General features: G+C 38.0%; 1 protein-coding gene across 1 annotated transcript in view; it reads right to left on the bottom strand.

Annotated features, from left to right (window-relative positions):
- Positions 1–465: 465 nt before the first annotated feature.
- The window catches only part of EREG (epiregulin), a 20,639-nt gene continuing 5,755 nt past the window's right edge, over positions 466–15,349 (bottom strand). Inside the window, exons 2-5 of the mRNA XM_006142928.3 lie at positions 6,908–6,994; positions 4,856–4,979; positions 3,941–4,090; positions 466–1,636 (exon numbers count right to left, since the gene is read on the bottom strand). Of these exons, the coding sequence (XP_006142990.1) occupies positions 1,555–1,636; positions 3,941–4,090; positions 4,856–4,979; positions 6,908–6,994 (443 nt within the window). The 3' untranslated portion in view covers positions 466–1,554. The remainder of the gene's footprint in view (positions 1,637–3,940; positions 4,091–4,855; positions 4,980–6,907; positions 6,995–15,349) is intronic.

Below are 15,349 nucleotides of genomic sequence, written 5' to 3'. Positions count from 1 at the left end.
TCTCTGTGCAATTTGTCCAAATACTCCTAGCAACTCCCTTGACCTATGTGTTCAAAGTGCAGAGGAAACCTTATTTTCTTATTTCCTTCTCTTTCAAGAAGCAAACGACAGAAAAAGAAAGGGCCTGGGTTCTGTCTCAGCCTCCATAGAAAGATGTAATTAAGTCTTGACATTTTAAAAGCTTCTCAATGAGTTTCTTATTTGAAAAAAGTACACTGTGATTTGATGTTATTTCCCCACTTCTTGTGATAGGATATCATTTTAAATATTTAAATTCTAGAAATAGCTACGTATTGAGTTCTGTGTTGTTTTTAGATATTTTTGCCATAGGGTGTGTCACTCTCTGGAGAGAGAGACAGGCAAAGTAAGAAATCATCTCCTAGGGGGACGGCCATGCCACAATCCCGTCTCTGGGATTTGGGGCACACGAACGCAAGTGCTTGATATATTTTTCAAGCTGCCAGGTTCAGGACTTGAACCACCAAGCTGGCCATGTGAAATCCAGCACCTTAACCACCAGACCACCTGCTGGCCCTTACTGAGCTGTTTGTAAGTTAAAATTCTCTTGAATAGAAATGAAATCACTCTATTTCCATACTTAGACAATGTATACAACAATTTTGATATTATGTTTTAACATAATAGCTAATCCATAAAATTTTGGAGAACGATTTAATCTTAGAATTATTCAGCAAAGTTCTTAAGAAAATAAATACTCTCAAAAGAAGCACAAATTTGGGCTTCAAGTGTGGATTATTTTTTTCTTATCATCTGGTGAGCAACAATGACCTCATATGTTGTATTATACAAAAAAGGAACATTGTGAAACTATGAAATATGCATGATTTACATAAAAGATTACATAAAATTACGTTTCTCAATTCATTTCACTTAAAGAGAATCCGTTGGTGGTGAGTGGTATCTATAGAAGTCATGGGTAGGGATGGGGAGCTTCCCATTTCCCTCCCAGCAGAGAAACAGTTTTCACTGAGATGGACATGAAAGCTTAGTTTGTTTTAAATGTGCCATGCTCAGCACATAACCTATATTTGTTTCTCCTAAATTCCAAATTCCAGCTGTGTTACTGATCTAATACAGTGGTGTCAACTAATACATCAAACCATGATATAGTCCAACCAATTATCATTGATGAGTTGAAAACAACATCCATGATTAACTTGATTTGCTTCGCAAGCTTAGAGAAGTATGTTCTTTGTTGATACTTTCTGAGCAAGGAACTGGGCATTGCTCACTCCTAAGCACTGTGCAGCAAGCATATGGGCTTTGAAGCTTTTCAAGAATGCATTTAGCTCAGGAAATCACTTCTTACAAAAATATCAATTTTCTTTTCATATTAAATACTTTCTGTGCATATACATTAGAAAATAGTCTGTCAAAAATAAAACACAAACATAAAAACATTTTCCAAGTATATGAAAAATATACTGTGGTTGACCTAACGCATGACCCAACATAAATATTATTAATAAAATAGGAATATGAACATTAACCAGGCACATGGTGCATCTGGGACCACAAGTTCGAGGGTGCCATTCAGACTTGTGGCAACGTTGGATCCCGTGTGGTCACTCTCTCGTATTCCTTCTTTGATTCTTTACTTTTTTGATTCCTATACCTAGAAAGATTCAAAAATGAAACTGTTAGCACCATAGTTATTGACAAGGAGAACAAAGTATGCTGATAAAAGAAACAAATATGGGGACTCCCAAAGCACACCAGCCTACTGTTTTCTAAACGTTGAAGGTGAAGTTAGAGAAAGCAAATCAAAAGGAAAGTAGAAGGGATTGGTTCTGCAGTCCATCTGTACACACTGAGGAACTGGAAAGGCAGGAATGAATGTGGCTTCAGACCCTGCTAGAGATATTTGTCTCTCTCAATAATTTAAAAATCTAATCTTATAAAAGTAACATACTTTCTGGGGAGCCAGCAGGTGGCATAGTGGTTATGGCCCTAGACTCCCGCATGGATGACTATGGTTAGCGTCTCAGGCCCAGAGGCTTGAAACTCACATTGGTCACACTCGTGTATGTGTGTGTGTGTGTGTGTGTGTGTGTGCCGAAAATCCTAAGAGGAGAATGCGGCATGGCCATCCCCACATGGGGTGATTTCTCACTTTCTCTCCTCCTGTCTCTCCTGTCTCTGGTGAGCACGTGCGTCCAATGGCAAAATAAATAAATAAATAAAATTTTTTAAAAAATTCTCTTTAAAAAAAAAAGTAGCGTGCTTTCCAATCTTCAAATTAAGAGTGCATGGCTTTAAGGGAAAAAAAAATTGACTCAAATCTACATTGAAAAATTTGTACAAGTTCCAGAATTTGAAGGACTTCATGGAGAATTTTTTTTTATTATTATTATTATCTTTTAGATTTTTGTCATAGGGCATATGCACCCTCTGGAGAGAGACAGAGAGAGGAAATGGGAGAAATCACTCCCGGGGGAGATGGCCATGCCTCAATCCCTTCTCCTCAATTTTTCTCACAGGATTTTGGGCATGCACACACATGTGCACAGCATGATTTTCAAGCCTGCAGGTCTGGGACTTGAACTGCAATTGGCCATGTGAGAGTCCAGTGCCTTAAGCACCACACCACTTGTTAGCCCCCATGGAGACATTTTAAAGGCAACTCTTATGAACTCATTCACACTGGCACTATATTCTAGTCTTAACCCTAAAAAGAATTGCCAGTCTGTAATTTCAATGTCCCCCTTTTGTCTTTTCCTCTGTTATCAGCTTATGATATTGTACATCCAGAAGTATGATTGCTTTGGGGTGCTAACAAGAACCATATCTTTAACAGTAAGCTTTTAAAATTGTCTAGAAGCTTACTTCTATTAGTCTGCTTTAAATTTTAAGGCCTCAAGCATTTGAAGTTAATTTATAAGTCTATGTTTTATAAAGTATAAAATCTGATCCCCCAAATTAAATATTATGTGGGTAAAGTATAACAGTAGCATCATGCCCTATGGTTTACTTTCACCTGTATGAGGGCCCTTCAAAAAGTATGTGGAAGATAGAATTAAAGTACAAGTTTATTTGGGCACAAAAAGAAATTTGAAATTCATGAATAGCTTTTTTTTTTATATATTATGCTTTTTCTATAAACTATCAAATTCATTACCAAAGACAGTCCTGTAATTTATGTAAGATAAGAATTTCCGGGGCCTCCTGGTTGCATGGTGGCTAGGGCAACTGTGTCTAACATGGCCAACTTTATGGTTCGGGTTCCAGACCTGGCAGCTTGAATGCATTTGCACGTATGCCCAAAATCCCAAAAAAGAGAGAAATGGAAGAGAGGGGATTGCAACATGGCCATTTCTTAAGGGGGTGAGGGGTGGGGGGATGCTTTCTCACGTGTTCTCTCTGTTTTTCTCCGGCAATTGCATGCACTCCTTGACAAATTAAAAAAAAAAAAAAAAAAGAATTTCTTTCTGGGCCCAGCTTCGGTGATGGTGTTGGTAAGGTACTGAGCTGCAGCACTGCAAACCACTTGGTTGACTGCAGGCTCATATCCACAGCTCTCTTGACCAGAAACATGTAAGGTACATAGTACGTGCCCAAGTTCCTGATGAACTTAATGAGTAAGGGAAGGGGATCGCAGTGCAATGAGACCCTATTGAGAATGCAGCTCGCTCTCTCTCCTGCATGCACACACACTATCATGAATAAAATAAAGGGAATTTTAAAAAATAATTTCTGTGTTTTATAAAAGAAGGAACTGATTGTCCCAGTTTGATTTGGATAAGGTCAAATAGTGATAAGTAACAGCTAATAAAGCATTAAATCCAGATGGTCTATAAATATCATCAGTGCAGATTCTACTGTATCTCTTTAATGCTTTGTCCAAAATTTTACCCACTTTATAGGTCTGTATAGTATAAAAGCAATTTATGAAACGAGAGTGTAAAAAGCACGGGCTTACCATCTGTAGAAATAGTATATGGAACCGGCAATTATGATAAGAAACAACATAGTAAGAATCACCGTCAAAACCACATATTCTTTGCTCAAGGGTTGGTGGACGGTTAATATGAAATGTTCACATCGGACACCCGTGTAACCCACTTCACACCTAAAGGACAGTACCAGAAAAAGAAAAAGATCAGTTACTGCAAAAGGAAATCATGGGTATGAATTCGTTTGATAAGAACTAATTTCTCACTGTAGTGTAAGAAATCAACAAGATTTGCTAAACATTGTAAAGAGCAATTTAAAGATTGGTCTTAGGATTGAACCAACATTGATAAAAAAGAGTATCACATAGCTCTCCAGCAAAATTGTGATATTAAAATACCAGTTTGGTTCAGCTGTTGGAGTGGCTGATAATCTAGAACTGTGTTTTGGAACTTTCATAGAGCTTCAGATGCTATTTGTTTAAGACACTGGCATCAATTTTTAAAACAGTAATTGATAGGAAATCCAAGGAAAAGATTAAAAGCTGAGCTGCCACTTGGCAAGTGTGAGAAAGAGGCATCTGAAGCCCTCCCCGCTCTGTACCTACTAAGAATGTGTACAATTTGAAAGCTATTATTTGTTCCTTCATTTAAAAAAAGTTAATAATATTTATAATACCAGGAGTCTTAAAAAAGTTCATAGAAAATGTGAATTATGAAGAACGTGTGCATGCATTTCAAGATTTTTCGCACCAAAACAGACTTACACTGCAATGCCATTTTCCATAAACTTTTTGAAGCCCCCCGCCCCCACACACACATATAAACTGCATTTTAAGTTTATTCTAGTCCCAAGGAAATAAAGGGCAACTTTGAAAAGAGAGAGAGAGAGAAATAAAGCTTAAAAGCTGTAAGGTTTGTTTGTTTGTTTTCTGGCATATTACCTGCAGTAATTTTCTTCCATGTCCACAAGGTAGATGCACTGTCCATGCAAACAGTAGCCAACCATGTCGGGGTCGCACTTTGTAATTGACACTTGAGCCACCCGTGGACTGTCATCCATCTGAACTGTGAAAGAAATGGAAAGTAGTAAATAATCTATTCCTTTTTGGGAAGCCTTAAGCAACCTTTCAGAACGCTAACCACTGAGCCACTTCAATAAATCGGAGTAGAAGCTAATCCGCTAAGGAGAATTTTTAGGAATACAAAGAAGTCACTCGTGGACTCCCTTGGACCAATAAACAAACACTCAAATCCAAAGGCAAATGTCCAACAGACTAAACAAGACATGATAACACTTGAGGATTTATTTCTCGAAGACCACCTTTAAAGAGAGAAGAGGCAACTTCAGCACACACCTGTCACCACCCTCCACAAAATGTGTAATTTACTTCTCAAAACAAAATGTGTCTAATTTTTACAAATCTCAAAACAATTCTGACATTCTTTATTCCCAAAAGCAATTGCAAACAAAGAATAAACAATTCAAGAGAGATTACTTCTGCAGCAGTTTTCTAAGCTATTAAAGCTTGTTTTGGTGTGTCTCTATAAACTGAGGTATGCCATCAAAAGAATCAGTCAATGGGACCAGCAGTTGGTGTAATGGCTATGTTGCTGGACTCCCATGTAGTTGACCATGGTTCAAGTCCCAGACCTGGTGGCTTAAACTCACACCAGGCAAGTATGTATACGTGCCTAAGATCCCAAGAGGAGAATGAAGGAGAACGGATTGGGGCATGACCATCCCCCCTGTGAGGGGTGGGTGATTTCTCACTTGCTCTCTCTCTCTATCTCTCTCTCTGTCTTTCTGGCACCCACACATGCCCTATAACAAAATCCTCTTCGAAAAAAAAAAAAAAAAAGAATTAGTCAAGGTCTCCCAACACTCCCAACAATGAGAACCAAATGCAAACCAGGTGAAAGCTGAGTTAGAAATGCCTCTGTTAGGTAAACACAAGAACAAAAATAGGAATACTGTTGCAACCTACATGTAAAATTCACCTTAGAATGTTTCATTGCTAAAGTATGAAAGATAATTATGAAATTCTGAAAAAAATTTACATATATAGTGTCTTGAAAGGCAGCTAGGTGACATGGTGGTTAGGGTGCTGGATCCCATGTGGTCTACAGAGAGGTTTATGTTCCACACCCAGTGACTTGAAAAACACATGGGGAGCCTGTGCCTGTGTGTCCAAATTCCCAAGAGGAGAATGAAGGAGAAGGGTTTGGAGTGGTCATCGCCTCTTGCGGGTACTTTCTCACTTTCTCTCTCTTCCCCCACCCCCTGGCAACCACTTACATCCTATAGCAAATTAAAAAAAAAAAAAAAAAAGTTCATTGTAATAAGTTAGCCTAAATAAGCAAAAAATGAAAAAAAGGATGGTGGGGGAAGCTGACCAAACTTCCTGAGAGTCCAATGATGAAGAACTTAAGAGAAATGTTGTGGAAATAGCACATTTTCTCAAGATATCCTTGACTCAACAGCTCGGGCTGAACAAGAAGCAGATCTCCCTTGGACCACATCCAGAACCTGCACCCTTCCAGGGAAACCCCAGGCAGTTCTGATGTTTCTATCTCTAACACCTCAGCACAGTATTGGGCACAGATTCAGTACTCCATAAACATTTTCTGAATTAACAAGAACTGAAAAGGATATCGTTTGTTCCTCTTATGTATAATACATATATTGAGAGAGTGTGTGCGTGACCTCTAATAAGAGTTTTGCAGCAAAGTTCCAAGGAATGATCAAAGGGGATCTGATTTTCTTTCTTTCCTACCTCTTTAAGACCAAACCTTTATATATAATAAGATGTCTGATCTCTCTTCCATCGGTTATTTTTTGTTTTCCAGAGTGCTAGTTCATAAGGCAATTTTACAAATGAATACAGAAGCTGTCTTCTGCCAGTTTTCACTGTCACAGCTTCATAGACATTCAGTTTACATTTCTGTTAAAAAATGCGTACCCATTGATGCAACAGTCACAAAGGTGGGCTTACCTAGGGCTGTGCAGTTGTCACTGGATTCTCCTGGGATACATGACGGAATCACAGTCGTACTGAGAACGGCTTGTAGAAGGTAGAAACCTAGTTATGGAAGGAAATCTAATATATAATTAATGTTTCAAGGAGAGGATGCTGTTCAGCTTTTTAACATAACTGCAGTACCTATAAAGAGGTTTTAATTGTTTCAAGGGCTTGACTCATCGAGACCATAAAATAAAATACTTCATAGAGACAGGCAAATAATTGAAAATTAATGAACCCCTTGCTCATCTGTCCAAGGGTAAATGCTTTAGCACTACATTCATAGTTACAGATTTCCCCTGAGCTGAACATTTCACAATCATTTCAGAGATTTGATTTTGAAGTCTCATTCCTTAAAAAGCTTATCAATTAGACAATTTCCAAGGTTTTATTCTGTGATTGTTCAGCGCAGAGCTTGGAGGTAGCTGCCATTATGAAAGGAGTCTTCATATAAAATCCAGTTTCACTTAATGATAACAACTAACCAAGAAATTCACTAAGTCACTTTCATTATTGATTTATGAGCCTGAGGTAGTCTTTCCTCTGTACTGCACATAAAAATGTATTAATTATTAAAATTAATTAATTAACTATAGTTAATAAAGTATAACCTAGGTAAATTCAGGATGTATCTTAGCTAATATGGGAAGGAACTGGCATGCCAAGACCTAAGAGCAAGTTTCTGTCATCACAGGGCGAGTTTGAACCAGCTGCTTCATTACGTATCTCAACGAAAAGATAAATGAGGGAAAACAGAGATCAAATGACTGGAATAGTTTCTGAATTGTATAAAAAGTCTGATAAGAAGAGCCCTTTTAATTGCACTCATGTTTACTTAAGCTGATTAGCCTCTTCTGTCAAACTTTGGGTATTTGCACTTCAAACACCCTTTCAGTATCTATGAGTTACTTGTAACATAAATACTGATGGTGGTGGTCGTATTAGTTAACAGCAATTAACATTTCTTGAACATGTACTATGTACCAGACATGGTTCATTCACCTTATATATATATATATGACATGGGGCTGGCAGGTGACATGGTGATTAAGAGCCAGCTGACGTTCAAGTCCCAAATCTAGCAGTTTGCTTTCTTACTTTCCCTCTCTCTTGCTCTCACTCTCTCTCTTTTCCTCTCTGGTCAAATTAAAAAAATAAATAAATAAAGTTAAATAAAATAATTCTTTAAAATGTCATGATGTATTTTTCCTTCTTTCTTTTTTTCAGAGAGATTTTTGTTAGAGGGCACAGGTGATCACTGGAGTGACAGAAAGTGAGAAATTACCCCCTATGGAAGATAACCATGCCACAATTCCTTCTCCTCCATCCTCCTCTTGAGATTTTAGGCATGTACACACAAGCACTTGGCATGAGTTTCAAGACCCAGGTCTGGGACTCGAACCGCCGTCGTCTATGTGGGAGTCCAATGATGAAACCATTATGCCATCTGCTGGGCCCTTCTGTATTTTTTTGTGCAAAAATGCATCATGTCTTTTCTGACAGCCCAATGTATGATGTAATTTAATCCTCTCAGTAACTTTTTGAGGACAATATGATCCCCATTAGACATGAGAAAACCAAGACATGAAGAGTTTAAAAGACTTTTCTTATGTTATGTGTTGTTAAAAAGGCTGTATTTTGTAGTTTGGAAGTGGACAATACTACTCAAGTGTAATAGACATATCACAAACCTAGAATAACTGAAATTAAAACCGTATTTAACCCCACAGAGAGACAACAAAGTATGGTGAAAAAGCAATTCTGTAAGAAAACTTGAGCTATCTGATGGACAATTAACTTCTCTGTGTCTTAATTTTCCCTACTTTACAGAGTGTGAGGATAATGAAATAAAAGATAAAATATTTGAACTGTCTGACATACCAGAAAACACCCAACTTCCTTGACACTCAACTTCCAGCCTCTCCTTTTAACAGTATATGTAGGGAGTGCCCTCTACTGGCTTATAGCAAGATTATAAATCTCTCTAATTTTGAATTTTAAAGGATGATTTAATTCATGTAATAAAATAATTTTCTTTCGAATTGGAGGAAGCTTGTATCTGTTAAGAAAATTGCATATTCTTTGGGTATTAAACCTAAATTACACGTCAGCATCATAGTTTATATTTTCATGTTTCAAACTTAGTATTAACAAACCAATGAAGCAGTTATTAGCCCCAAACAACCTACGTGCACTTATATTGATTTTTTTGCCCAGCTAGCCTGTGGCATGGTAGTTGGGTAAGCTGAATTACACATGGGCCACTGAATGGTTCATGTCCTGGACCTGGCAGCTTGAAAAATACCCCAGTCATGTGTGTATGTGTGCCCAAAACCCTGAGTGGAGAAGGGGAGGATAAGGATTGAAGCATAGCCATCCTCCATTGGGGGGTGGGATGCTTTCTCACTTTTCTTCTCTTCCTCTCTGTCCTTCTCTGGCAAGCACATTCATTCTCTGGCAACATTTTTTTTTTTTTTTGGTAATTAAACGTTTTTTTTCCAAAATCACTTACATAGTAATTACAGGAAATAAAAGTTAGAAGTCTCTTTGACATCAAGTCTCATATTCTTTTAATTATTTGAAAGTACAGTTTTATTGGAAGATTAAGAACTATCCATATCATACTCTCTGTTTCTCCTACAATATAATTGCTGCCTCAATTGCTCTTAAAGACCAATAATAATCGTAATAATGAAGCATTATTATTTTTAAATTTGCCAAAGGGCATATTGCTTACCAGAGAGAAACAGAGAGACTGGGAAAGTGGGAGAGTAAGGGGGAGACCGAGAAAGTACACCCACCCCCACGGTGGGGGCATGGCCATGCTTCAATCCTTTCCCTTTCGTTTCTCCATTCTGTCAGGACTTGGGGCATACACACATACAAACCCAGCATGGTTTTCAAACCACTTCCAAACAATGGAACCATGTGATCAGCCATGTGAAATCCAGCTCCCTTAACCAGTAGGCCACAGGGCTGGCCCAAAAAAGTATTTCTTAAATGACAAAAAAAAAAAAAAAATTATGGCTAATGTCTGGTTTTCACTATCAATTGAACAGAGATGAAAAGTATTTTTCACACAGATTTTTATGGGGGGATGAGTTACATTTCCATCCAAATCAACTTTGTTCTACTTCTCAGTATAATTTTGCCATGTACTTTCACTAGTGAAGAACTAAATTCATTAGCTTATATAGTCTCCTCAGTCACAACTGGAGTTTACTATAGGGTGCATGCACTCACCAGAAAGACAGAGACAGAGAGACAGAAAGCGAGAAATCACTCCCTCCCCTCAGGGGGATGGCCATGCCGCAATCCCATCTCCTCCATTCTCCTCTTGGGATCTTGGGCACGCACGCTACACATGCCTGGCGTGAGTTTAAGCCACCAGGTCTGGGACTTGAACTGCAGTCAACCACATGGGAGTCCAGCAACATAGTCATTATGCCAACTTCTGGTCCCCCCAACAGGAGTTTGACTTTCCATCTGTTTACATCCTTGACATTCCTATTTCTCCACGCTTCCTCCACTGAAGAAAGCTTTAGAAGAAATAATTCTCCCTCTAAAAAAGTAACAGCCAGGAAAAAAACGCACATTTAAAGCTAGTTTATCCTTAACAGAAACCAAAGACAAGCCTTTCCTGTTTGAAATTGCTTACAACTGCAGTCTGCATGGAATCCAGCTAATTATTACGGGGTGTTGTTTCTTAGTCTCTCCCTCTATCTCTTTTTTTAAGCTTTTTAGTAAGTTGTTAGGTTTTCCTCTGTTGGAAACTTTGTTCCAGTTGTCCAGGCCACAGGTGAAATATTTGTCTTTGTCAATTAAAGAATGTTCAGCCCAGGGTGTGCCTCCACAAAAACTGGGCTTTCCTCGCCTGTGACGCTCCCTTGGACACAGTCCATCGCTCAGGATAGTTTCTGTGAGACCTGCTGCTTTAATCCACAGCAGCTATGTTACAAATGGAATTGTAAATCATTTTAAATACCCCTCTCAAATTAAAGTGTGTAACTATAGTTCCATTATGGATGTGTGTAGCCAATAACGCAGCAAAATTGGTTCTACCTCACGGGACCATCCGCACAGCTCAATTGCTTTAAAACAGTGGTTCTTGCGTGATCCTTCACTATGCCTCTGACTCAAGTCCTTGTGGACGGGGGTACAGGAGTGAGTGGGAGTGATGAGAAGATTGAAACTCCACCTGCAGGGGCCAGCAGGTGGCATGGTGCTTAAGGCATGGAATTCATATGGCCAACAGCAGTCTAAGTCCCGGACCTAGCTTGCTTTCTTACTTCCCTTTCTCTCTCTCTCTCTCTGTCTCTTTCTGGTCAGATAAAATAATAAAAATAATAAATTAAATTAAGTAATTCTTAAAAAGAAAAAAAAATCCACCTACAGAGGATTATTGCACCCTCCATTCTGTCACACTTCAGAATCACTACTCATTTTAAATTCATGAGGGAAGGAAAAAATGCAAAAATCCGAACCTTAAATTACCTTAACTTTTCAGGGCTTTTTTCATAATTTGAGTGTTAGTTGAACATAACAACCTCTCTCTGATTAATTGGAAGAGAAGGGATTGTGATGTAGCCATCCCCCTCTGGGGATGATTTTTTGCTTCCTGTCTCTCTGTCTCTCTCTGTCTCTCTGGTGAGCACACATGCCCTATTGCAAAAATCTCTCAAAAAAAAATCAACTGTGAATATTATATTTGAGTTTTTGATCCTTGACAATGAGTCCCTGCTAAGAAAATAATTCATTTACTCTGGTACTCAAAAGTTGGGTCATGTCTATGTCAAAAGACAGATCTGGGAACCAGCAGTTAGCGTAATGGCTATGTCGCTGGACTCCCACGTAGTCGACTGCAGTTCGTGTCCCAGACCCGGTGGCTTAAAACTCACGCCAGGCGCGTGTGTGTGCGTGCCCAAGATCCTGAGAGGAGAATGGAGGAGAAGGGATTGCGGCGTGACCATCCCCCCTGGGGGTTGATTTCTCGCTTTCTGTCTCTATGTCTCTCTCTGTCTGTCTGGCGAGCGCACGCGCCCTACAGTGAAAATCTCTCAAAAAAAAATAAAAAAAAAAAAAAAAAAATAGCCAACATGGCACCTGAAAAAAAAAAAAAAAAAAGACAGATCTGGCAGCAAGTTCCATATTGGTAACTAAGACACAGAGGAATTCAGTACAAGGTAACATGGACAGATGATCTCTGAACCCAAAAGTGGCAGTGGAGCTCCTATTTCAGTCCACTACAAAAACTGAAATGCCATCAGAGGCGGTACATTCTGTCAGATTTCCAAATGGGTTTAGGAATGTGAAGCACAACATTCATCTCTCTATCTTTACCTTTCAGAGGTTGCGTTTCAGTGAAATCTTGAATGTGCCAGCAGGAAGTGGTGCCCGTGACTCACAGGATACAAATCGCCTCTTCCCTGTGAGTCAGGGCCGAGCCTACACCCTTTCGCAATATTAGGGGCCGTGCGTGGGAGAAATTGAATACCACAACTGGAATGGGGATAGCACTAAATGTCGTGGGACCTGGGGCAGTAAGAAGTGGTTGCCCCATAGTCAAGAGGAATGCCAGATGTAGGAAATATCCTTATTGGACATGCCTTCTTTGACCTTGTTTCCTAATGGTCACACTGAGGGATTCATCTCGAAGAAGGCCCATACAGAGGAGACTGGCTGACCAAGTCAGCAAAACCCACTGCAGCTCTCAGAGAGAAGTTGACTTTGCTGGAAAACAAGCAAATAAAAACAATCCAAGGTAAAATTAGGTATGCTACAGAATGAAAGGAATGCACCTTATTTTTCCAACTGAACTCTTTAGAAAATTTAGACCAGAACAGCAAAGCATGATGACTCATAGATTTGCCCAGCCCAAACAGGTAGCAAAATCCGCTTTGTTCACACTTTTGCTGTGGTCATATGCCAACCTACTCAGGACTGTTAGTTTGTCATAGATTCCTTCCATGACAGTCTGTAAGTTTAGGAATCATCAGTAACATAAGAGGCTTGTTAGAACTTGTGTACTTCCAAGGAGTGTAACAGATGTCTTCACATTTTCAGATGTCTTTCTGTTTTAAATTAATTCACTATTAGATAAGTTCTAACCTTGGTTAAAATGCTCGTAAACTCTATCACATCAGATACTGAAAAGACCTACCGTCAGCAATTTCCAACAGCACACTTTTCAGAGGAAAAAATATATCGATATCTATGTAATACAAAATTAACCTTGTCTTCTATCAGTAATCATTCTATTCCTACAATATTTTAATGTTAACTTTATAACTAAGTTTCATTAAAAGCTAAATGTAAAAGCTAAGGATAACTATCTGAGATAAAACAGCATGAATCTAAAAGTTGATGTGACGGTGGGTTACCTATAAGTATTTCTTTTAATTTTAAGTTTTAGCAGATAGCCATGGATCTTTCTTGTCAAGTGGCAAGAAAAGATTTAATATGAAATGGTTTTCCATTCACAGGTATTCAACTATACTTTACAATTTCTGTAGTAATTTCTAAATCATACTTCAGAATGCTCATGTATTTTAGTCATCATACAATACTATCTCTAAAGTTATTCAAATCAAGGATCAGTGAGTAAAGATATAAGGGAATTACCTATTACCCTAAAAAAATGAACTGAAAGATGTATCTCTCGTTCATAATGGCAGTGTTCCTGTTAATACAAGAGAATACATACTAACTCTCGTGTAAACAGTACAATTTATATTAATCTAAATGTTCTGGAATGTTCTAAGAGCTCTAAAGATAGAGCTTGCCTCTCCTAAAAGTCAGAAATTAGTCTCTAGAGTATTACTTCAACTTTTTTATTGGACGTTATTTTCCTAAAGAAAATCTTAAATGGAAGGGGGCTTTATATTATTTTGTCTACTTTCACTCCTTTCCATCTTACTTTTCATTTCTACCTCTATAGATCCCATTTTGAAATACAAATTATTATTGCCTTACTGTTCCAAAAGAAAAAAATCTACAGAAGCAGCAGTTTGCATTATGAGTGTTTCCCATTTGGCTTCTTTTTGTTATGGTCATGAGGTCTAAAGCTTAAAATATTTAACAGCACTTTTAGAAGCATAATGACTATTTGGCTTTCTCTATAAATGCCTATTGCCAAACATGAATTTGTAAAAGGATAAAGTTTTAATCAGTGAGCAATTTAAAAAATGAGAAAGTACATAAAAGATCAATTTAAAAGCCTAAAATCTAATTACTTTTCATTCAGAGGACCTACATAACGCAATTCATACTGTGGAAGCTATTGGAATTTTACTTTGTGGAAAGGTATATATGGTTAACATTGAAGAGCTTGACTTCAGTGAGAGATTCCTCTGCCTCTATGATATAATTGTAGGGTGGGAAGGGCTTAGTTACTACCCAAAAAAACAGAAAAGAAGGAGGAGGATAGTTTATCCTTTAGTTGCTCTTAGTAACCAGATGTGTCAAATGATATTTATCTAATACAAATCTATTGATTTTTCCATGTGCAATTTATTAAACAAAGGACTGAAAAGAATATTGGTACAAAGAACATGGTTCCTATCTAAATAGACTCAGTGGGACTAGACAGCCTGGGGTAGTGAAGGAAGCAGAGAATTCATGAATAATGTCAAGTTGTTGGCCCAAAACACCCAAGATGAAGCTGATAAGATAACAGAAAACTTAACAGAGCAGCAGGTGGTGGTGACATTTGGGCACAAAGGTATGAAGGGAGGACATGATGGATAAAAAAATTTGGAAGATCACTTATTACCTACTTGTATTGATAAAGGTATTTGGGAATACAGATCTTGAGTGGAAAAATAAGAATAGAGTTGATAAAGTCTATTTGAAAGATATGCGAAGGCCATTCCAGAGTTGTAAGAAAAATGGTATATAATGGAAAATAATGCAGCTTTGAGAACTAGGTGGTAAGGAGCAGAAAGAAATGGCCAAGGGAAAAGAAAAAGAAGTTGGAGAAAAAAAATGTGAGGATTGTGAAAGCAGAGTTGTAAAAGGAGGCTTGGGATGGTCAGAGATGCAATGACTGAAGAAAGCACTCAATAACTGACCTCATTAGAAATACAGCAATTGCCATTAGATGTCAATGGTGCTAAAATCAGCCACAGTGATTGCTAAGCTGATTTTTTAAGCACTAAAATTGGTTTTGTATTTGTATTCAGCTGACCACTAATCCTAATTTCATTTGTCTTAGCAACTCAAACACTAATTATTCAAACCATGAATTTTGGGTGCCGATGTGTTGTAGCAATTAAAAATACATTTGGTTAATGGTTTTAAACCAGAAGAATTTTTGCCAGACAGCAGGGATACAGGGATGTTTGATCATGGCTGGAAACCTCTTTTTTTTTTTTTTTTTTTTTTCTTTTTTTGGGTGTAAAGAATCCAGGGGACTTA

Source organism: Tupaia chinensis, unplaced genomic scaffold, assembly GCF_000334495.1.
Source record: "Tupaia chinensis unplaced genomic scaffold, TupChi_1.0 Scaffold000086_1, whole genome shotgun sequence".
Taxonomy (NCBI): Eukaryota; Metazoa; Chordata; class Mammalia; order Scandentia; family Tupaiidae; genus Tupaia; species Tupaia belangeri.
The sequence above is the reverse complement of the archived record's forward strand: the minus strand, read 5'-3'. Positions and strand labels throughout refer to the sequence as shown.